This window comes from Sus scrofa, chromosome 8, assembly GCF_000003025.6.
Source record: "Sus scrofa isolate TJ Tabasco breed Duroc chromosome 8, Sscrofa11.1, whole genome shotgun sequence".
Classification (NCBI taxonomy): domain Eukaryota; kingdom Metazoa; phylum Chordata; class Mammalia; order Artiodactyla; family Suidae; genus Sus; species Sus scrofa.
Genome location: NC_010450.4, coordinates 137,531,409 through 137,555,109, shown reverse-complemented (window position 1 = coordinate 137,555,109; position 23,701 = coordinate 137,531,409). Strand labels below are relative to the sequence as shown.

General features: G+C 44.4%; 1 protein-coding gene and 1 long non-coding RNA gene across 3 annotated transcripts in view; one reads left to right on the top strand and one right to left on the bottom strand.

Annotated features, from left to right (window-relative positions):
* Window positions 1-23,701, bottom strand: part of LOC106508356 — a 90,446-nt gene that overhangs the window by 27,436 nt on the left and 39,309 nt on the right. The window contains exon 3 of the long non-coding RNA XR_002346918.1: window positions 1,384-1,504. This is a non-coding gene — a long non-coding RNA (uncharacterized LOC106508356). The remainder of the gene's footprint in view (window positions 1-1,383; window positions 1,505-23,701) is intronic.
* FGF5 (fibroblast growth factor 5) lies at window positions 598-23,304 on the top strand. 2 transcript variants are annotated; one of them, XM_003129367.4, is made up of 3 exons: window positions 598-1,211; window positions 8,892-8,995; window positions 21,499-23,304. In XM_003129367.4, the coding sequence occupies exons 1-3, from the start codon at window positions 851-853 to the stop codon at window positions 21,847-21,849; spliced, it is 816 nt and encodes a 271-aa protein (XP_003129415.1). In that variant the 5' UTR covers window positions 598-850; the 3' UTR covers window positions 21,850-23,304. The 2 variants fall into 2 exon arrangements, with proteins under 2 accessions (XP_003129415.1, XP_013854110.1); XM_013998656.2 differs by lacking the exon at window positions 8,892-8,995 and having other exon boundaries at window positions 21,499-21,683.

The following is a 23,701-nucleotide window of genomic DNA, read 5'->3' as shown; positions in this document are numbered from 1 at the left end:
ACCCTCGACACATCCACTCGTTAGCTCTTGGTAAATCGGAAGCAACAACAAGGACAGCAGCCTTCTCCCCACCTTCCCAAAGCCTTCCCAAATCGGGCTGCGCATCCTCGTGGGGCTCCTGCCGTAAACACGTGCAGCCGCGGGATCCGCGGGTGGGACGCAGTTCCCCGGGCCGGGCCGGGGGTCCGGGGGTCCGGGGAGAGTCCGGTCCCCCGGGCAAAGGGAGGGGAACCTGGAAACTGGGTCCCGGGAGGCGAGAGCGCCTTGCTGGGGTGCAAGTGTGCCGCGGCGGCGGCGGCGGCGGGAGAGGACGAGAACTCACTGGAGCGCGTGAACCCCCGTGCCCGCGGCTGCCCCAGGAGGACTCAGCGGCTCGCGCGGAGCCGAATTCCGCGCGGCGCTGGCTCGGGTGGAGGGTGGCCGGGTGGCGCGGGGGAACGGCCGGGGTGCGTGGCCCGGGGTGCGCGCGCCCGGCGTCGGGGTGCAGCCTCTCTCCGCCCGGCTTCTCCTCCCCCTGGCCCTCGCCCATCTCCTCCCTCCCCCCGCCCCCGCCCCCGGGACGGCGTGGCTCCCTCCCCGCACCGGCCGGAGAGAGTACACAAAGCGGCGGGTGAGGGGAGGCTTCGCAGGCGTGCACTGAGCAGTGAGATCACTGGCGTTATAAATATCCCAGTGCCAGCGCCGAGATCCGTTCGGGTGGCCTCTCTCCCCCGCCTCCCTCTCTCTTCCCCGAGGCTATGTCCACCCGGGGCGGCGAGGGGGGCAGCGCCAGAGGCACGCAGCCGCGCGGGGGCTACGGAGCCCGGAGCCAGCCCTACAAGATGCACTTCGGACCCCCGCGCCTGGAAGAATGAGCTTGTCCTTCCTCCTCCTCCTCCTCCTCAGCCACCTGATCCTCTGCGCCTGGGCTCCCGGGGAGAAGCGCCTCGCCTCCAAAGGGCAACCAGGACCGGCCGCCACGGGTAGGAACGCGGGAGGCGCCAGCAGCCGCCAGAGCAGCAGTAGCGCGACGTCTTCCTCCGCTTCCTCCGCCGCCTCCTCCCCCGCGGCTCCGCCGGGCGGCCCGGGAAGCGGCTCGGAGCAGAGCAGCTTTCAGTGGAGCCCCTCGGGGCGCCGGACCGGCAGCCTGTACTGCAGAGTGGGCATCGGTTTCCATCTGCAGATCTACCCGGATGGCAAAGTCAATGGCTCCCACGAAGCCAATATGTTAAGTAAGTTGCTCGCTCCCCCACAGAACCTGCCTGAGCGGGCGGCGGGGACTGGGGAGGGGCAGCGTGTTCTTCTCCGGGCCACAGGCGCACCTTCCGGAGCCCCGGCCCCTGGGATCCCGCCGGCCTGGCGGGTCGGGGGGGTGACGCGTGTCTGTGGCGCGCACACACTTACCCCTCTCGTGGGCATGAGGAATGGCGACTCCTGAGGGGCAGGCTGTCCGCGGAGCCTGGTGCAGACAGGCACCTGGCTTTCAGTTTGCTCTGGTCCCGACGAAGAGCTCCAGCCCCCGTGCCTGCAGAAAAAACACAAACCTTCTCTCTTGATTTCTGCTTCCCTTTGATACTTTTTACCAGACTGGCCATCAGAGTGCACCCATTTTCCCTGCCCGCAACAACAATTTTTATTTTGGAGAATAATCAAATCTGACACAACACCCGCCCCCCCACTACTACTGCCATAACCCCAAATTAAGATTATAAGTAACGTCTATATGTATATGTCTATTGTAGATACGTGCATATTTGCACATTATAAACATACAGAATATAAGTTAATATATTGTACGGGAGACCGGGCATACCCTGCTTAGAAGACGACAGTGATCTAGAAAACTGGACACGTCTAGAGAGGGGACGTGATGGACATTCGAATGATTAATGCGGAGTCGGGTTTAGCAACGTTTAATATCTTGAGACCATGACGAAACCTTGTGAGGACGAGGGGCCAGCCCTGGTCCTCAAGGACGATGGGGAGAAAGGGCTTTCTTTTAGAAGAAACTCCGGGGTAGTTCAGTTGGGCACAGGTGCCAATTTTGTAGGTGTGCTTCTTTTTTAAAGCCAAGTTTTAGACATTCTTTTCAGGGTTTTTCTTTCTCGCTTTCCCTCCTTCTCCATCTCCTCCTCTCTTCCACCGAGTTTGCAGACTGTCACGGCCGCAGAGGGCGGGGTGGCCCGCGGGTGTGTGCGGTGGCTGCAGGACTGCGGACGTGCCTGCGGGCCTCTTCCTCGGTAGGGCCAGGAGGCGCGTCCAGCCCGGGGTGCGTCCACCAGATACACGCGCCGTCCTGGCCTCGGAGGGACGCGGGGGGGGGGGGGGACGCGGCCAGGAGAGGGCGCGGTGCGCGGCGGGCCCCCGGCTCCCGAGTGTCCACCTGGTGGCTCCCAGGCGTACCTAACTTTCTCAGTCTCAAGCCAGTGACCCCACGGGCCGCTGGGCTGCTTCTTACCCAAGCTCGGGAGGAACGCGAGCGTCGCAGCGGGGCTGGCATCCGGCAGCCGCCCCCACCCCCTCCCGGGGGACGAGGTGCTCGGGGGTGCGCACGTCCTCGGGCTGGCGGCTGGCAAGCTTCCTCCGGGGGTTCAGGAGGCGGGACGTGGAAGGCCTGGCGGTTGGCACCAGAAGGGCAGGGGGTGCACGCCCACCTCCTGCCCCTGACCGGTCTTTCAGGCTCGGCCACTCCAGCTGGCTGTGCTGCACGTGGCGAGGTGGCCTGGAGCCCCGAACCCGAGGAGACAGGGCCTTTCGCATCCGCCCCAGCGAATCCCAGGGCCTCCCACACGTTCCTCAGAGGGCTTGCTTTTGCGGCTTAAAGTTCAATGCGCTCCTTAAATACCTCACCATCTTGGGTCATAAAAAAGCAAGGTCAGTTAGGGGAAGGGGAAGTTCCTAAGATTTCAGGGTCAACAAGGGTTATGTCTGTTTCATTATTTCCATTTGTCCTTCTCATTGTGTCCCATCCAACTCTTTCCTCCTCCAGACATCAGAGCTCATTCCCCACTTCTAGGTAATCTTCCCCACTTTGTCCTCACACCAGCAGTTTCTCCTGTCTTCTTGTAGCTTATTCAGGCAATCAGCCTGGACACAGAGGACAGCTTCTGTGGTCCCCAAGGGATACCCAAAGGTAGCCTGCAGGGAACAGCCAGCAGGCTGGATTCCAGGGGAGTAAAAGCTGTGACTGGGGGCTGGGTGAGCTTCCCTGTGCTAGAGGTCTCTGAAAAGCAGACTCACTCCGGGATATTCATCCTCTTCTTTTAGAAGAAAACACAAGACAGAGATGTTTGCATCTTGGGCCTTGGGGAGGGAAAGTTGTGGAAAAGCACAGGAAGGAATGAGAACAGATTGACCAAGACTGCAGCTACCTACAGAAGACATCAGCCTATCGTCATTTCCAGGATCCACTTTCTTTTAAAATCCACTCCGAAAGATAGCTAACAGGCACAGGCACAAAACACTGTTTAATTTCTTAAACAAAACTAGATGAACGTGCCTAAATAAAACTTGTTTCATGTAACTAATACTTTTCTAATTCATTCCAGTTTACGACAGCCTCGTGGAATGTGGTCTGTACCTTTCACTTGGCTTGTGGTCACCCACTTATTCCTTCATCCATTTATTCCTGTGCCCCACAAAGGGGACGTCGCACACCGAGCCTGATAGTTTGGTTAGTGTTGGATGAGTTGGGAAGATTTCTTTCCTTCCGCGGGTTTTTCTCACAGAGGGAAAGTACACTTTAAATGCTTACGTCATGGAGATTTCTGATTTTGTGACGTCTGGAGTGTCCGACACTATTTCGTAAGATTTTGCTGCCATTGACGGATTAAGAATTTATGAGATATGTCACGTTTAAAAGCACAGCATGGAATTTGAGAGCTTAAAATGAATCTCTGTCTTTTAAGTAGCTGTGAAAGAGAGACAGAACCTGCTAATTGCAGTTGGTCCTGTATCTCTTTGAAGATAGGACTTGATGGTTTCCTGATACATGTGTAAACCAAGGCGGCATTTGTGGAATGTTGGGTAGAGCGGATGAGGAAACGTTTGTCCAAGACACTGAGAGAACCAGGACCACAGGGACCATGGAGGGTACATGCTACTGTCGTGAGTGAGCAGTGATAGAACACTTACATTATTTGGTCACAGCTTGTGACTTCAGCAGTCAAAACTTTGCCAGGAAACTGCTTTCTAGCAGGTTCCTTTACACGCAATACTTTTCTGCAATGCTTGTCACAACAGATAAATGTATATGTGTATACATGATTCACAACTGTCATTTCCCAGTAATATTTTGCAAACTGTATGTTCTAGTTTCACCATCAGCAGTACACTGGCCATAGACTTTGAAACATAATGTGTGTCATTAAGGTATACTCACTTGATATAGTCTCAGCTTCTATTATACAATTGTTACCCCAAGTTTTGAAGACAGAAGAAAAAGCATGCTCTTTGCACATTGAATCTTATGATGAGGAAACACTAGGGAAAGATGAAGAAAGACGGGCAAGAAAGACAGATGATACAATCCCGAGACCGAATAGAAAGGCTCTGACTTAATTACTATGCTTTCAAGTTTAGTTCCAATACAATGCCTCTGCTGACCGCTCTTGTGCCACTGAAGAATAGGCAATCGAGTAGCTGTCAATTTCTGGAGCCAAAGTGGAAGGCTATAGCTACACAAAGCCAGGTTTTTCATATACATTATGAAAATTCCCATCATGTATTTTGGCTCTGCTAAAGGGTCAGTTTTACTATTTGTTAAAACATTTGAATTCACTCTTAAGTTTGATGTTAACATGGCATCAACATAGTCCCCAAAGCTAAATAAACCAGAATGTGTATCTACTGTATAGAGAAACTCAAGTGGGAAATCTGTTACTAACGTCATCAGCAAAGACCACTAAGTTGGATATTTCAAGACTCAGATTTGCTAAAGACACGGCATATTTGTCGCTGTGTGGACACAAGTAGAAACACTTCAGTTTGAAAGGATTTTTCTTTGAGGATTTTTCAGATGAGCTGTTGAAAGCTTCTGAATGCTTTGAATATCTGTACATTTTTCTTCCCTAAAAAACAGAAAAGGGAGAAATCTACATAATTGCATCAACCATCATCGTTAGGGTCCTGTTGTATCAAAAATTCTAATGGGACTAAGTAAAAAGTCTAGATATAGATTTTCTTACTGGACTAAGTTTGCTTTGTAGTGCATGCCTATGCTTATAAGTAAGTGGATGCAACAATATAATCGGTTCTTGCATCCTGCAACCTAGATGTCAATCCCAAAATTCTACCCGGAGAAAATAATTCCCTCAGTTAAGCACTGCATTTTTCTTTTGATCCTCTTAAATGTGAACATACTAGGAAAGATAACACAGTATCACTTGCACTTTAATGTGAGTTAATTTATTCTGACCCTCTCCCCTTGGCCCACTCCCCCAGCAGCAGAGGAGCAACATAGAAGGAAAGTAATAAGACATGTCCATGCATGTGGACAGGGGGTGTTCTGAAAAGGAAGAGAGGTGGCGAGAAGGTCAAAGAACAATCCGATTCAGCGAACATCCATGGACTACCTATGATCTGTGAGACACACTTGGCCCTCCCCAGTTTTGCTAAGAGATACCGTCTGGGCTTTCATAATGTGAATTGTAAATTCCCATCAAATTTATTACTGACTCCTAATGAGAGTGAGTGAATTACTGAAAATGAAAAAAATTGGTTTTAGAGAAATGTTTTCTGGGATTTATATAGGTATGATTTAATGCACATGGGCTTAAAATGCTTAGAATTCTTTAATGAGTTACTGAGATTTGGGAAAGTAAGATCGTAGGCCTGTGATCTCTTCGAGGTGGGGGGCAGGGGGTTGGACTGCGGCGCCTGCTGAATCTGCTCCAGTGTCTAAGGAAAAAGACATCATGAAATTACTGTTGAAATTACTTTGGAAACTATGCTCTTAACAGTGTCCCCAGCATTATTTATACCATTAAGATTTAGAAGATCATACCAAAGTTGCCTGTGTGAAAAAGGCTATTTCATCTAAACTCATCTTTTTTCTTTCTTGCATTCTTCATAATCTTAAGTTGAATGATACACGTAAAAGTATATGTTTAGGCTTTCCCTTAAATATAATTTTCTTAAAATTGTAAAATCCTTTCATTCTCAGGAAATATACCATTTTTTTTTATACTGGAACTTACAAGAAAAGAAACCATGCAGTATGTAATAACACTTTCACATATATTATTTCATCTTCCCCATATTTAAATTTTATTACAATGCTAATTTTACATAACATGGACATGCAGACTGTACAGTGTGCTAGGAAACAAGTTGAGCCAAAAATGGGTCTTTCTTAAAAATAGAGTGTTGTCAGAAACCAGTGGTTTACGTACACAAAGCAGCCTTTCCATTAAACAAATATTTAGAGCGCTTCTGTCTTGATCTCTTAAACGTTAGCCTGCAAACACATACCCTTCATGAGAATGTTATCTTTTACTCTACTGTGTACTTTTTTCCACTAATACACAGCAGATTTGCATCCACAAAACCAGGTGCTTTTCCAGACAAGGGTATGAGAAGCCTCTGACAACGGAGAAACAGGAGTGAGTTGAGGGAAACAAGCCAGTCTCCTTTTCTCCCAACTCCACGTTCTCCCTTTTGTGTCTCTCGTTCCTCACCGACAATTTCTCATGTCTTCCTGTCTCAGTTTTTAACCCAAACTTACATAATATTTACAATCACATCCCCCAACTCCCCAACATCCAAAATCATCAATGCTGTTTTCAGTATCTTTCTGTAATTTTGACAGAAATGGAACGTTGTATCAGATGTTCTATTCATGTTTAGTAAGAATATTATTACAATGTATTGCACTGTATAGTACATTTATCTTTACAAAGCATTCTGGGTACTTTGTTACTATATGATAAAATGATGATGCTTCTAAATCATCCGGTGTGCATCAGAGCCAAATCATTTGTCTATCAAAATCTAATATAAATAGCATTTTGAAAACATTTTGAAGAGAAGAATTTATGAGACCGTATTTTTAGCAATTTCTTCCTAAAAGCAAATTGCCTTTAGATCTTTTTTTCTTAATTCTAAAGAAACATCCAGTAATAAAGTGGTAACAGCAGTTTTTTTGAGCTGCGTTTTATTTACTCCAGGCTAAGAACACTTATCACAAGAACAATAATTCCTCCATGAACTTTCTGGTCAAGTATTTTCAAGAAACCAAGTTGAATAAATAAGCAGCAGTGTTTGCTCATTATAGGTATTAGGTCACATCGCACATCACAAGTGCTCTATAAAGATAGTCATATATGTATTTATATGTTATATAATATATATGTACTCACAATACACTGCCTTTATAAATTGAATAATTTTATATGTACTTCAAATACTGCAGGGAGAGACTGCGATTTTAAGAAAAGTCTTGCGAATTTCTCTATTCAGCAGAGTCCTATTGCGTTCTTCCTGTTAGAATAGATGCTTAAAATATTATAGATTGAAATACTGTGATTCCTTTCCCTTCCTTTCTTCCATGACATGTCTCTTTTTTAGTGAACTATGTTGTCTTTTTTCCCCTTCTTTTTGCAATTTGATGTAGGCAGTTAACAAACAGCACTATGATTTTTTTTTCAGGTTCATATAACACTATATACGGGTTTATGGTAAACAGGCAGGAATTCCAATTATAGACAGACTATGAGTTTCATCTTCTTAAAATACTCTGTGAGAACTATGGTGTGTGTCTCCCTTGACTCAGTGGATGTGGACTTTCAAATCAGCACAGGAGACAGAGGGACGTGGACTTGATAATACTGACTATGAAATACCAAGTATAAACAGTAATGTAATAAAATACCTCATTAAATTTTTTTCCAGATAAGTCATTCAAACTGCAGGATGTCTCAAACTATAATTCATTAAACACTACATTGAGCCAGTAATCCCAAATTATTTATATTGCTTTCAGTACCTTGTGATGTGTAATCTTTAAATGAGCTACTCACTAAGCGATGGAGTAGGATATGTGTTGACTTGTACTTTGATAATTATGGTAAGTTGAGAAGAGGGATTTCCTTTACGTAAATAAGCAGTATTTTCAGGCTTTCAGCGGTTTGTACTAATCTTGAGTACAGTTTTATGTGCTTTATTATTAAAAGTACCGGAGTTCCCGTCGTGGCGCAGTGGTTAACGAATCCGACTAGGAACCATGAGGTTGCGGGTTCGGTCCCTGCCCTTGCTTAGTGGGTTAACGATCCGTGAGCTGTGGTGTAGGTTGCAGACGCGGCTCGGATCCCGCGTTGCTGTGGCTCTGGCGTAGGCTGATGGCTACAGCTCCGATTCGACCCCTAGCCTGGGAACCTCCATATGCCACGGGAGCGGCCCAAAGAAATAGCAAAAAGACAAAAAAAAAAAAAAAAAAAAAAAAAAAAGTACCATATTATCTCTCACAGGAAAGACATTGTATAAGCATTATTTTGTAAACCATTTTAAAAAGTCTTTTCCATTCCTTTAGAACTTGAAGAGTCTGTTGTCAAACATTGATCACCAAAAGTGACTTATTTATACGAAAAAAGAATTACTAGTGAAAGCACAACTAAATTTTTGAACCTTGAAACTTATCATTTTAAATGAACACTTGGGTGAATACTAGACTTTTTTTTTCCTACATAAATACATAAATGTCAAAAAATAAGGATGTTAAGTCCATGCCCATTTGAAATGTGTGATTTGCTGCTCCTCCTATCAATAAACAGTCTAATTTTCCAAAAAAAAATATATATAAGGATGTTAAACATTTTTTGAAAAAATCACAGTAATAAGGAATGGAAAGAAATTTAATTCTTCACAATGATATATAGAGGAGTCTGTGTTTTATTTTGGGATTTCTGTCATCCTAGGTATTTTGGAAATATTTGCTGTGTCTCAGGGGATTGTAGGAATACGAGGAGTTTTCAGCAACAAATTTTTAGCGATGTCAAAAAAAGGAAAACTCCATGCAAGTGTAAGTAGAACCACTTTATATTTGTTAAAGGGGTTACAGGGATTTTACATTTGTAAAAGGGAATGAAGTGATTTTTCAGATTGATGGAAAGGAACAATTTGCCCAGAGAACCCAATGTTTTTTGTTGTTGTAAAATTGTATCTCTTACATTTGAGCAAGAGAATCGCATGTTTTTGTAAGTAATCATTTAAATATTTTATGGTCTTGTAAAGCTAAGATACACTCCACAAAAAACTTTCAGGGTAAGTGTATTTGAAAATAGCATTCTCTAAGTGATTGCCACTATTTACTTCTTACAAGTGGTCCAAGTGAGGAGGAATATTATGGAAATAGTATATTTTTAATTTACATGTTTATGGTGATTTTGTGTGTGTCCAGTAGATCATGTTCTTACTTTTAAAACCTGCTCATGATGTCAAAAATGGGGTTTAGTGGAGTTCCCGTCATGCCTCAGTGGAAACGAATCTGGCTGGCATCCTTGAGGCTTCAGGTTCGATCCCTGGCCTTGCTCAGTGGATTAAGGATCCGGCGTTGCTGTGGCTGTGGTGTAGGCCGGCAGCTACAGCTCCAATTTGACCCCTAGTCTGGAACCTCCACATGCTGCAGGTGCGGCCCTAAAAAGACAAAAAAAAAAAAAAAAAAAAAAAAAAAGGAGTCTAAGCAATGTAACATATATTCATATTAATAAGTATGGAGGGAAGAACCAGTAATGAGAAGACTTTAACCTCTATTAGAAAATTTTAATTTGATTTCTTTGAGAAATTTTCATTTGTATTTTTCTTGCATCAAAAACAAGTACTTCTTAAAACTGTGGAGACTAATTTTGCGCTCTTAAAAATGTCTTCAGACCACTTTTATACTTTGTAGTCAGTTCACACATTATACATTTCCACGCTTTGCTCTGAGAATGGTCATTACCTGGGAAGCGTTAAAAATGTTTTAAAGATCCTAAAAGATATTTAGCTTAGTTTTCCCAGCCAAAGATTCTGTTTTTCGTATCAGTATATGAAAACAGCCCTTAAAAGTGATTTATGTTTTTTTCTGTAGCGTACTAAGTTATGCGACTTTAAGCTATTTTATAAAGTAATTCTTTTTTAAAGCTACTCCTTTAATTCTTATTAAATGAATTGGAGAAATATCACTGTTCCAGTTTTCAAAGAATATAGGAAGTTTTAATCAAGTGTAATCAATTGAAACTTAAAAATCATGATTTCTACTTTACAGACTTTTAAAAAATTCAATGAGAATTTCACTTGGTTCAGTGTTTAAGACTTTAAATTTTCCTTTCCCTAGCATCTGAAGGTGGTTTGTTAACTTCTCTTGGAGGAGACAGTAGAATTCAGGCTATTGCTAGAGTTGTTTGAAGATTAAATGAGATACTACATATAAAGCTCTTTAGAACAGTATTAGGTACATTGTTAGTGCTCAATAAATATTACCTATTCCTATATTATAATTTAAATATATCTAAACATAATAAACTACTAAAATCTCAGTTTATTAAGGTAAGTGGAAAATTCTTATGAACCTTTTTGCTCATCCATTGAAAGAATTCTAACCAGATTTACATGTTTCATTTTCTGAGTTGGTTGCTATATTCTAGTAAGGTATTGCATAGTATTCATAAAATAATTGTTCTTTGATTTATTTTTTTATTTTAAGGAGCGAAGTTCTGGATTGCTGTGGAAAAGTAGGGCATGCCATTTTATTTGAAAATATTTGATTTTTAAAATCCATATATGGAATAGAAAACAATGATCAAACACTTCTGCACTGAATAGCTTTTCCTTGGTCTACCTTAAGACTGTAAAAGAAACACCTTGAAAATCTAAGTATCATAATAGTATGCAATGCCTGAGAAGACAATTTCCTTTATTGGTGGGTTTGTTTGGGGTGAAAAATCTTCATTTTTAAAATATTCTGATGCATGCCCTAGTCCATGCAAAAAATAGACTAACTTGGGCCAGCTTTAGGGTAACTGCCACAGAAAGCAAAGTATTACAAATGGATGCCAATTAGGAAGGTCAGACTGAGAGGTTAGGATACATGATTCCTCTGTCAAGTGCAAGTAACAAATTTCCAGAAACTTGACCCAAATGTCTAGGGACGGCTGGCCGAAATAATGCAGATAATGCAAAAACAGCATCTGTTATTCTTTCTCGTCTCGGCAGGCTAAAGTTATTTCATGGAATAATGACTTTTAAACAGTACAAAGCCAGTCTTGCTCTTGTCACTCACCGAAGCCCTTTGATATAAAAGTCATTCCGATGACTTTGAGCTGAATTGTAGATAAAACATTAAGCCCTACGATTATGTGGATTCTTTTTAAGCCAGTGGTCCAGGCCACTGTCTCTTATCGGAGCATTTATTAGCACTTTTTCTCCGGATGGAAACCTAATTAATTTATAAAGTGATTTATTTTTAAGGAAGTTGAATTTGGAAATAGTACTAATCCTAGCAATACGAGTTTTATGCTAGATGGTTTCTGTCTTATTTCCAGTTTCTCATTAAGCATATTGGAAACTTGTTCTTATAACTTTCAATACAAGTATTTGATGTAGTTCTTATTTTTACAAAACTTCATAACCACCAAAAAGCCTTATGACTTTTAGGATTAAATGGGTAGTTAGTGAGTTGCTTTAAGTTAATACTTGTGCAGAGGCATTTAAAGAGCACCTGTAGAGTAATTTCAAAAATAGATGTATAAACTCATTGTGCTGTGCAGCTTAAACTTACACAAGGTTGTGTGTCAATCATATCTCCGTAAAGCTGAAAAAAATTAAATGAATAAATAAGGGTAACTTTAGGGTTTTATTTACAGAGCCCCTGTGAATTATAAATGTAAATTATTCATATAATTCACTCATAGTGTATTGAGAAATATTCATGGATCATAGTAGATTTTCAATTTGGTTTTTATAGTAACAATCAGACTATTAAAAAATAGTAGGCAGAGATGGAATATATGCATATTTCTTTAAAAGCCCTTTCACTCACTATATCTCTTACATAGCTGGGTGGGGAAACAGTCTCAGAGATAGTAATTATTTTCCTAAATTACCACAGTTAACAAACAATTGAACCAGAATTACATACTTTTAAAATTCTCTCTCCTTTTAGAGGCTGTAATGCTTGTTAGGGAAAAGTTATCCTGAAAGAAGATACTTTGTTTCATTTGGAACTCTTTACACTGTTCTCAGCTATTGTTTGATAGCAATGAATAATTGCATGTTTTAATAATAGTTTTATATTACATTTTAAGGAATGAATATTGTGATTTATCCTTAGAATATTTTTGGTTGTTTCTCTCCTTTTTCTCTCTCTCATTCCAAGCTCTTTTTGGGGAGACCTTTTTTCCATCTATTTCTGTGTCTCCAGTACTAGATTTTTTTTGTTTTTTTAGGGCCTTACCCGCGGCATGTGGAGGTTCCCAGGCTCCGGGTCCAGTCGTAGCTACAGCTGCTGGCCTACACCACAGCCACAAGCCACGCAGGATCCGAGCCGAGTCTGCGACCTACACCACAGCTTGTGGCAATGCTCCGGATCCTTAACCCACCGAGCGAGGCCAGCGATCGAACCCGCAACCTCATGGTTCCTCGTCGGATTCGTTTCTGATGCGCTACCACGGGAACTCCTCCCAGTACTAGACTTTGAAGTGTAGAAAGGAAGGGAAGTCTTCGGCCACAGAACCTATCACAAGAGTTTTCTAAACATTGGTGACTCACTGCGATGATGAGTTGCAACGGGAAGCCCTCTAGGATGCACTTTCAGAAGCAAAGAGATCTGTTTTGTTCACAGAAAATCTTCGTTTGGAAAAGGCTTCCTTGTCAGTGGACCCAAAGATGGTAAATAACAGTATCGGCCCAGAGCAGCTCGGCTTAGGCGGCATGTCCATTGATTTCCTTGGTATGCTGAGTTTAATTTGCTAAGAGGAGGTTTTTTGTTGTTGTTCATTTAGGGATTTTTTTTTTCTTTCTTTTTTTTTTTTTTTTTTGGCGGCGCCTGAGGCCTGGGGAAGCTCCCGGGCCAGGGATGGAAGCCGTGCCACAGCAGGGACCCAAGCCACTTCGGTGACAGGGTGGGATCCTTACCCGCTAGACCACGAGGGAACTGCAAGAGACGCTGCATTTAAACTTGGAGCATCTCCATGTGCTCTGCTGCCTGCAGGCCTTCAACCTGCAGCCTCGGATCAGTATGAAGCCGCAGGCCGCTGTCCTCAAGACCGGGCTGCGGTGCCCCCAGTAGCCCTGCGGCCTGATCCCGGGGGTGCAGGTTTACCCGGCCCTCTCGACAAGGACGGAGTGCGGCGTCCCCGAGGGTGGGAGTGGGTAATCGCCTCCCGGAGCCGGAGCCGGGAGGGTGGCGGAGCCTCTGCCGCGGCCTCCATCCTCTTGCTCAGCTCATCCCAGGCGGAGCTGCTCGGCGGCCGGAGCGCCCTTCTCTCCGGCCTCGGTCTCTCCCCTGCCTGTCCGTCCTGGCGCCCGCTCTCCCCTCAGCCGTGTTATCTTGATCCAAAGTCCCATGGGATTTATCTGAGGTGGGTCCAGATAAGAGAGTGAAAGGTTTTGAGTGTGGTGGGGAGCGCTCGGTTCAACCGTGTCATTCTACCTATAAGATAAACTGGGTGTTGGTACTTGATCTTTCTTTTCCTTGGTTTGATCAGCTATAAAAGGAAGAACGTGAAAGTAACAATACACGGCCAGAGCCGAGCATTTTAAATGAGATAATATGTGTAAAACACCCAGAATACTGCCTAGAAAGTATGCAGCCTTGAAAGTTAGAAGAGATTTTCCTGAGTATTTTCAGGCAGCTGTTTGATGATCCTTCACCTCCTCGCTTAGAATACTTTCTGATTTGGGGGTCAGGCAGCTGTGACCCCCTCAGATATTTAGACCGGCTCCAAATCCCATTTATTATTGCCGTTGTTGCTTTAGGTCCAAACTCGTCTTGCATGCAGCGGTCCCTTACTTCCTGGGTTTTCCTTTTTCCAAGGAACTTCACTGGAAAACCAGATTCCCAGGTTTAAGATCTTCGAGGCAAGGATGTCATATGGCCGTAATCTCATAATTCTTTAAGATCCCTATTGTGCATCTTATTTTTTTTTCCCTTAAAAAATAGAAATTTTGGCAAAGGGGGTTAGCGTGAATTCTTCAGTCTTTTCATAAAGTGTGCATGCTAGTTCATTGCCCATTGGGGAAAAACATTTTGGCTTATTTTAAAGATACAGAGAGAAGCATGTGGTGGAATTATTTTTGTTTCTCAGGGTTTTAGGGGATCATGTTTGGAAGGAAAGCTAATTGCAGAGTTTACGAAACAGGCGTGGAATGTATGCTTGATCAGCCCTAAGCAAGGACTAGAGCGTCTTCCTTTCCTGGTTGCAGAGGGTGCCAGCTGGCTAGGCTGGAATGAGAGTCTGGATTGGACTTCCTGCGCTGGGGGCAGAGTGAGGAGGAGTCAGCAGCCCCTGAGCTGGGCATGTTAATTGAGAGGGGAAAGGAGGCTTGAGTAATACTTCTCATCCTCATTAAAAAAATGTTTTATTAGGCACTCCACTCTTTCAGTCAAGACCCTGAGCTTTGTAAGGGCCTTGCCTAGAAACGCCCTTTGCCCTCTAACAGCTCTCAGTTTGCATAGCAAAATGGAATATCTAGTAATTCAGGCTTAAAAATGGGTTGAAGGCTCTACCTCTGCTTAAATGTCCATTTTCCCTTAATTTCACTCTGTGCATCTGGCTGGGGGGCCTGTTTTTATTGAGGAAGTCTGGGCATGATGAATCTGCTTATGGTGAGAGGCGGTGTCCTATGCCTCAGATGGGCTGGGGCGGGACACTGGTTTTTTATCAGTACTTTAACATGGGGCAATTTCAGGGCAGGCTGGACTACATAAAAGCCCCGGAGATGCCCTTGGGTTTGCAGAGTGTCACCGAAAGGGCTTGGATCCATAGGAGTCAGAGATGAGATTTAAGTCCCAGGCCTGCCCTGGTGCTTATAAATGCAGGGCTTTAGACCAATCATCTTCTTTGCTTTTCTGCCTAGAAAATCAGACAATAGTCATAGAATTACGGTGCAAATAACACCTGGCACATTATAACCCCTAACAACCTAGCTTTTTATGTTTTCTTTCTTTTTAGGCCGTATCTGCAGCATATGGAAGTTCCTGGGCTAGGGGTCACATCAGAGCTGTGGCTGCCAGCCTACACCACAGCCACAGCAACGCTGGATCAGAGCTGCATCCATAATGTACACTGCAGCTTGCAGCAACGCCGTATGCTTACCCACTGAGTGAGGCCAGGGATAGAACCTGCATCCTCATGGATGCGAGTCAGGTTCTTAACCCACTTTGCCGCGGTGGGAACTCTGAAAGGAAGCTTTTTGAGCTATTAAGAGCATCAGAAAGGGGCTCCTTAGACCATATATTTCTCCAAGTGCGGCTCTTCCTTCGCCTGCATCAGAATCACACAGGATGCTGGTTAATGACGAATTCGGGGTCTCAGCTCAGCCTCACTAAAACAATCTCTGGAGAGAGGGCCTGGGAATCTGCGTGTGACCTCCTCCTGAGTAACTTTAAGTCCAGTCATGAAGTTTGGAGGAGGAGAAGTCCTGTGCTCGGCATTCCTCAGTGTGTTTTGTCAGGTCGATTTATTATCCAATCCCGCTTATGTATCTCTTTGGTTGCTCAGCATGAAGAAATGAGACACAGAACGGCCAGATATCTGGGGCCAAGCAGGAAGCATGGCCACGCTCTGGAGAGCGCATGGTTAGGTCCCAGCTGATCATAAGATGCTTGCAAAGAATGAAGAGTAAGAGGCAGCCCCCCGGGACCTGCCGCCCTGCTCCAGGGGGCTTTGCGTGGGAACACGTGGGGCAGGGTCTGGCCTTCAGCCTTCTCTCGCCACCAGAGGTGGGTGCTTCTGTGCTGGGAACACCCTGCAGCGCCACGCAAAGCAGCCTGGGCTGGGGGCACCCGGCCCCGGCGGTCCCGTTGGTGGGAGTGTGGATGCGATCCGAAAGCCTGAGTACGGGGTAGGGGCTGGAAGTAGGTGTCCGGCAGCAAGAAAGGTCTGCTTTGGGCACAGTTTGGTCTATAACTGTCGTTAGTACAGTCTGTAACAATATTTTACTCCCTTAATTATAATATATAGCCTATGATAGCATTAGAATTATTCGTATTTGATTATCTCTTGACTTTATAAAGGTTTTCAAGAGAAAGAGGCAAATCAAAGAAAACAAGTGAAAGAATTACAATGGCTTGACCACCCTGCAGACTCTGGGGTCTGGACTGCTGTCAGAACAGAGCCAGCCCTCTTTCATACCTCGCACACTCTGCATCCTGACTTAGACATCTGTCGCACACAGTGAGGACTGGGACAGGTTAGCTTCACCTCAACTCACTTGCTACAAGTTCTCAATCACCATAGAGCATGTTTACTAATGAAAAAACTAGGTTAAGAGGCTTTGGAACGTTTGTGTGAATCCTGTTTCAGAGGAGCTCCTGCTGTGGGGCAGTAGGTTAAGAATCTGACTGCAGCAGCTTGAGTGGCTGAGGGGCCTCAGGTTCAGTCCCCGGCCCAGTGCAGTGCATTAAAGATTGGGCATTGCCACAGCTTCAGTGTGGGCTGCAGCTGTGGCTCGGATTTAGTCCCTGGCCTGGGAACTTCCAGGTGCAATGGATGCAGCCATAAAACATATATATTTTATATTTGTATTTCTGGACTGTCCCAGTCAATCAAATTCTACTTTCTTTGAGTTGGATCTTTCTTTTAACTATCCACTGTGTGCTCGTCCTGTGTGAGACGACGAGTAGAATCAGGCAAGATGTCCATCGAAACCAAAAATTCCTGCTGTATTTAACAGCACTGCGTTGCCCTGCCTCTGAAAAGTTCGGATACGCAAGCGAAAGTAGTTTAACTTTTGTTAATTAAGACTATTTTAAGTTGCATAGAAATTAAGTGATTTTAGTATTTTAATTTTGCAATTATGGCTTGAATGTAAACTGTTTTTACACTTGTAAGAATCAAAGAGAATTTAAAGAGAAAAACGGAGGTAATTTAACAAAGAACGTGGCCGGGCCCATTTCTATATTATTCTTCACTGTGAAAGGAGCAACTAGCACAGTGTCCAGCATGTGACACAATCAGCACCCATCAGCTTAATAAATTCATGAACAAATGAATGAGTTTGAAACAGACCGGGATTCTCGACGAACATCTGAATGACTGGTTTTGTCGTGGTGGCTGAGAGTGGGAGGGTGGCGGTGATGGGGTTCTGATTTCAAAAGCTATTTGAAATTAGATTCTCCTCTCTACTTCACACGGGAACTGTAGTCTTTAAGTCAGCTTCAATTTTTCTACAGAAATAGTCCAGGTCTATTATTTAAAAAGTATGTTCGTATGCATTTTACCAATGACCTTTTTATAATTCAAAGATTTCAAAAATTAAAAGTAGCCTGGAAATTTTATTATCGAAAATTGTGTGATGGGGGATTTCCCTGGTGGCTCAGTGGGTTAAGGATCCAACACCGTCACCGCTGTGGCTTGGGTCACTGCTGTGGTGCTGGTTTGATCCCTGGCCTGGGAACTTCCTCATGCTGCAGGCATGGCCAAAGAAGTAAATAAATAAAAATACAATAAAATTGTGATGGTGAATGCGTACTGACATTTAAATGCCTCTGTTGTTTGGGGTCTGCTTATAAAGAGGCTTCATGTGAAACATTAGGGACAGAGATGCACTGCTTGGGGTCATTATCTTTTCTTTTTTTTGCTTTTTAGGGCCGCACCCACAGCACATGGAGGTTCCCAGGCTGGGGGTGGAATGGCAGCTACAGCTGCTGGCCTGCGCCAGAGCCACAGCAATGCAGGATCCAAGCCACATCTGTGACCTACACCACAGTTCACTGGCAACAGCGGATCCTTAGCCCACTGAGCAGGTCCAGGGCTCAAGCCCACATCTTCCTGGATGCTAGTCGGGTTCCCTACCGCTGGGCCACAGCAGGAACTCCGGGGTCACCATCGTGTCTGGAAAGGGCCAGGAAGACTAACAGGAACAGCCAGTGCCTCTGAAGAAACTAGATCTCCTGATGAAAAAAGATCACGGAAATGTTCCTTTCACACGGTAGCTTTTCAGACAAAACATGAAATTAGAAGTCAATTAAGAAAGCCAAAACAGTCTGACTGCCTTTGCTCCTGTTTTAGTGTGGGATTTGGAACGGCTGGGAGTCTTGAGAAGCGTGGGGGTCCTTAGAATTCAGAACGTCCCCACCCCACGTGACAGGGGGCCCTCGAAAAATCTAGAGCCTGAACAGCCATCTCCTTAAAGGCTTTTCTAAGAAAGAACTTCAGAACATGAATCTTGAGGAAAAATAGGGAAAGTTTCTTCATGGAATAATTTTAAGGAGTGGTCTTGGTGGGTTTTCACTCCTTTGAAAGACTGTAGGGTGGAATTGTTATAGGAGAAGACAGTGTGTGTGTGTGTGTGTGTGTGTGTGTGTGTGTGTGTGTGTGCGCGCGCCACATCAATAAAAAAAAGACATGCTCCTTTTTTATTTTCGCTGACAGTGTCAGGGGAGAAAAGGTTAAATGATGCAGTACACTTTAAAAAAAATCTGTCAAAATTGACTAAAGCCATCACTGCTGTCTCTATTTCAGGAACTGATTGGTGTGTGTGTATGAAACAGAGGCAGAAGTCAGGTCAAAGTATCATGTATTATACATTAAAAATGTTTTTAAAATACATTTTAAGAAAAAAACTGAGGCTGGGTAAATATACCTGCTACGCTTCTTAATGAAATCTCTCACACTTTCTGAAATGCTTGTCCTTTTATGTAGCAGGAAGTATTCCAGATGGCTGAAGCTCTTGTTTTAAAATGAAACTTTGGGATTATCTAATTGAACGGGGGAACATTCGAGTCCTTATAAGAAAGAACTAAGCAGACACATCTATGTTTGACTTGTAAGAGTCTTTGTATCTTTTTGTTTTCTTTTTAAGGGCACAGCTATGGCACACGGAAGTTCCCAGATGAGGGGGTGAACTGGAGCAGCAGCTGCCAGCCGACGCCACAGCCGCAGCAGCATCAGCTCTGAGCCACGTCTTTGGCCTTCGCTGCTGCCACTTAGGGCAGCACGGGATCCTTAACCTGCCGAGTGAGGCCAGGGATTGCCCTGAATCCTCATGAAGATGCAGTTCTTAACCCCCGAGACACAAGGGGAACTCAAGGAAAGTCTTTTTAATTAAAAAAAAAAAAATAGGAACCTTCAACATGTGCTCTTCTCAAGTGGTGTCAGCAGAGCACCACTGTCCCAGACACAGGCTGGTAGCTTATGACAGGATGGAAGAAAGCCACAGGCAGTGGTTCTTTAAAGCTCCAGGCTGTAGCCTCCTAGAGACGCAGTCGGGGACTCGCCAGGAGGCAGGTGGGTGTTCTCATATATAGCTCCATAGCCCTCGAATACAGATCGAACTACGCTTGAATGTAAATGACGTGGGTAAACCGTCGTACGTCAGATAAATGTGCTGTTGGGAAAATTCTGAAATCGGATGTCTTCTGATATTGGCAGTACTTTACACACGTCATACATTCTCCTTGGCCATTCGCAGTAAGTCTATGTAGATTACCTTGCAGGGCTCAGACTTCCAGGTTACAGTGCTGGGGGGTCTGTATTGCAGAAGAAAATCTGGCATGATTAGAAAATCAAGGGGGAAAAAAAGTCAAGGGAAAATGAAAAAAAAATCTAGGGAATTAGAGGACTTTTAATTCCAGTATAGAATCACTTGGTTCGATATGAAAGAATCCTATTTGTGTAAGTGGCCTCTTGGTTATGGGGTCAGGATATTTGGTATCCCCAAGCCCAGAACACTTCTACAAACGGTGCTCCTGGAAACTGTGAAACACGTGGTCTAGTTGAGGTCCGGAGCTGCACTTCTTTGGGGTCACGGATGCGTTTGTATCTGACGAAAGCCCGGGGTCCTTTCTCTGGAAAACACTTGGATTCTCGCAATAGACTTACGGATGTGAGGATGGCGGGTAAGGAGCCCGAAGCTAAAAACTCGAGCGGCAGAAGTGGTGTTTGATTGCACGTTGTCTGGTAACAGCTCACACGCTTCCCTCTTCTGGGTTCGTTCGGTTTCCTCAATTCAGCAAACGCAGCCTTTGCAGAGGTTGCACTGGCCCACTTTGGGGTTTCTTTGAAGTGATTCAGTTTTGTTTTTGTTTTTTTTAATGATTTTTATTGTTTCCATTATAGCTGGTTTACAGTGTTCTGCCAATTTTCTACTGTACAGCAAGGTGACCCAGGCACACGTCTATCTGTGCGTTCTTTTCCTCCCAAGTGACTGGATGCAGTTCCCGGTGCCACCAGCCGGACCTCACTGCTCATCCAGGCTAAAGGCACCCCCAGGCCCCTTTGTCCTCCTCTTCTCGTCTTCCTCTGTCCAAGCACCTGCGTGGAGGCCACACTGAGCTACGGACGGTCGGGTCGCTCTGACCCGCGAACACACTGTTCCTGCTCCCGGAAATCCGGTCGCACCTCCCCTGCCTTGCGAATACCTCGCTGTACTTGAAGACTCAGCTCACAAGTCTCCTTTCCCGGGAAGGCCTTCCTGCCCTCTTCCTGCCACCTCCATCTTCTCAGACGCCCTCTCCCAATGCCGTCACTGTACCCTCTGCATACCGCTGTCCCACTGCCACCGATCAAGCTGCACTGTGACTACTTCTCGCTTTTCCCACTGCTCTGTCAGCCTTTCAAGGGCAGATGGGTGTGTGTGTGTGTGTGTGTGTGTGTGTGTGTGTGCGCCTGCCTGAGAGGGTGAGACAGAGACAGAGATAGGACTGAAGTGCTGCTAGTGACACCAAAAGGTACTTTTTTCCTTCCTGGCATCAAATACACCCCCCTGTACCCCCGTGTGAAGAGACATCTTTTTCCTGAAGGACTCCAACGTATGCAATATTAATAGGGCCATATGCTACCCTTCCCTCAGCACCACGAACCGCACTGATACCACTGAAAAATGTATTCTCGTTTCAAAGGATAACATGACCCCATTTCTCTGAATGAATCCATGTTTCATAGGCAACTGTTTCTTAGTAATACGGTGCTATTTATTTTCCTGATGGTTTAAGAGGGGGAAAATCCTCTGTTGAAAGTTAAGTTTTTAGCTAAAAATTTCAAAGTCATTTAAAAAGAGTAACAGAATTTAACTCTGTTAGGAGCTCCTCTTACCATTTGTATACACAGCGATAGTATTTCATGGTTGTACACAGTAGACAAATCAGCATTACAAAGATGAATAAAGTAAGGATACAGAAACGAAAATGGTCATTTTAAAGTAACTGTACTTATTTTTCATGAAGTCACTTTAAAAGAAGCAAATGTGTCTTTGCAAAAGGGAATGGAGTTAAGAGGACAGGGGAATCAATGGAATTCTTGGTGTCTTCTTTCTAGTAGGAGACCCATGTTATCACATGCTGAAAATATTACCACTCCTTAAACCTCCTCTTTTATTCCCTAGGCCAGATTTACAGACGACTGCAAGTTCAGGGAACGATTTCAAGAAAACAGCTATAATACCTATGCCTCGGCAATACACAGGACTGAAAAAACCGGGCGCGAGTGGTACGTGGCCCTGAACAAGCGGGGGAAGGCCAAGCGGGGCTGCAGCCCCCGGGTGAAACCCCAGCACGTCTCTACCCACTTTCTGCCCAGATTCAGGCAGTCGGAGCAGCCCGAACTTTCCTTCACAGTCACTGTTCCTGAAAAGAAAAAGCCACCCAGCGCCGCCGTCAAGCCAAAGGGTCCCCTCGCCGCCCCGCGGAGAAGCCCCAACACGGTCAAGTACAGACTCAAGTTCCGCTTCGGCTAAGAGTCACCTGGGCCTCGGGAGAGCCACGCCTTCCCCGCAGGAGCCCCCGGAGGGTCGTCCGTGCTGGGAGCCTTAGTCTGGGGCGCAGCTTCGGCTCCGCGACACTGGACTGAAGTCAGGTCGTTTGTTTCAGCTTGACTGGAACAAACACGTTTTCGATGGGAACCGGACTGGAATCGTTTGGACCTACGTAGGGAGTGCGCTGCTTCCGACGTGAATGAAGCCTTTTGCTTTAGGCTCTGTGCACACCGACCGGGACTTGGTTTCCAGAAAGTTGAATGGTGGGGGCTGTGTATTTTTCTGACGTTTACAGATCACTCGGGAAACAAAAACAAAAACAAAAACCCATCCATGATACATTTTTATTTTTGGTTTCCAAAGGATATTTTGATGCAGATAAAAATATTTTATTAACCTTCGTTTTTGTTTTTTAAGTACCTCTGCATTGAGCATATTTTCTTACTTTTACTATTTTTAATTAATAAGACATAAAACCATTTAAATGCAGCTTATGAATTATAAATGTGTTTATAGCCCATTTGTAACGTGGATTTCTTTTTCATTTTTCTTATTCATTGCACTTTTAATTTTTATTATGTTTTTTTTTTTAACCATACCTCAGATTATATAAGTTTAGTCCTACATCTTAAAATGTTTAAATTCTCTGGAACAGCACCAAAGGCTCCACTTGGGGTGTGTGTGTGTGTGTGTGTGTGTGTAAATTCATGATATTATATGGAATCCTATTTCTTTAGTGGCTGGGCTATAACGGGTTAGAAGTAAGGAGAAAATACAAGGGTTTCTGGTGGAAGTAAAAGCTGGAGACAAGGAAAAGGACAGCGGTCCAAGGAGACCGAGGGCGCGGCAACCCTGGCATGGAATCCTGTGCGGGCTTCTGGTCTCTTCTTGTGCCCCCTCCCCCCCCTTCTGTAACAGCTGGATGAATACATACATATTCTTCTGTCCGTCAGGCATCCGCTCTGAAACCACAGTGCTTCAAATACCTCTTCCATGACCCTGGGCCAAACCGACTGCGAAGATCCACAGGGAGCGACCCACTTCGTGCAAAACACAGAAAACCGGAGGAGACCGAGCGGGCAACGTCGCCCATGTCGCGGCCACTGTCCAGAACATGCCTATTACGCAGGCAAACGCTCTGAGCGTTTCCTGCCCTGAAGGCAGCCATCCCAGGGACTAGACCTGCCTTTTTAGGAAGGAGATTTCTGATGCATCATTTTAAAAAGTTGGCCGTGCGACGTGGGCAGCTTAATTTGGGAATTTGATGAGCTGAAAATGGCACTTAATTGTCAATCCAAACATTGAATATTGGGCGTAAGTTATAGAAAATTTAGCTTAAGGAACTCACAATGTATTTTCTTGGCTAATCATTTTTATGGAGTTCTATGAAATATATGTTTATCTTCAGAAATGCGGCAATAAAAACAGGAAAGCTAATGTTTAAACGTATGTCTCATAGGAAGAGCAGAAGCGTTCACAGAAAGTTTGTGGCTTGTATTTAAGCATGCTTCTTTTAAAGAATATTGCTGCACTTTTTTAGAGAAACAAAATATGGTTTGTTTGGTGCACAAGTGCAGAGTCGAAACCCAACAAAACTGAACTTATTACCACGTAAGCAGACTGCTTTGTTTTAATGGAAACAAACTATACAAATACATATTATACATAATATATATAAAATCCATCAAAAAACGAAAACATCACACACAGACTCTACATGGTGTTTTATTAGGAAAGTAATAATCTGATTACACATTGTTTGCATTTAACCCATAATTTTTAAAAAACAAAGTAGAATGCTTCAAAAGTTTTAATTAATTTATACATGAAAAAT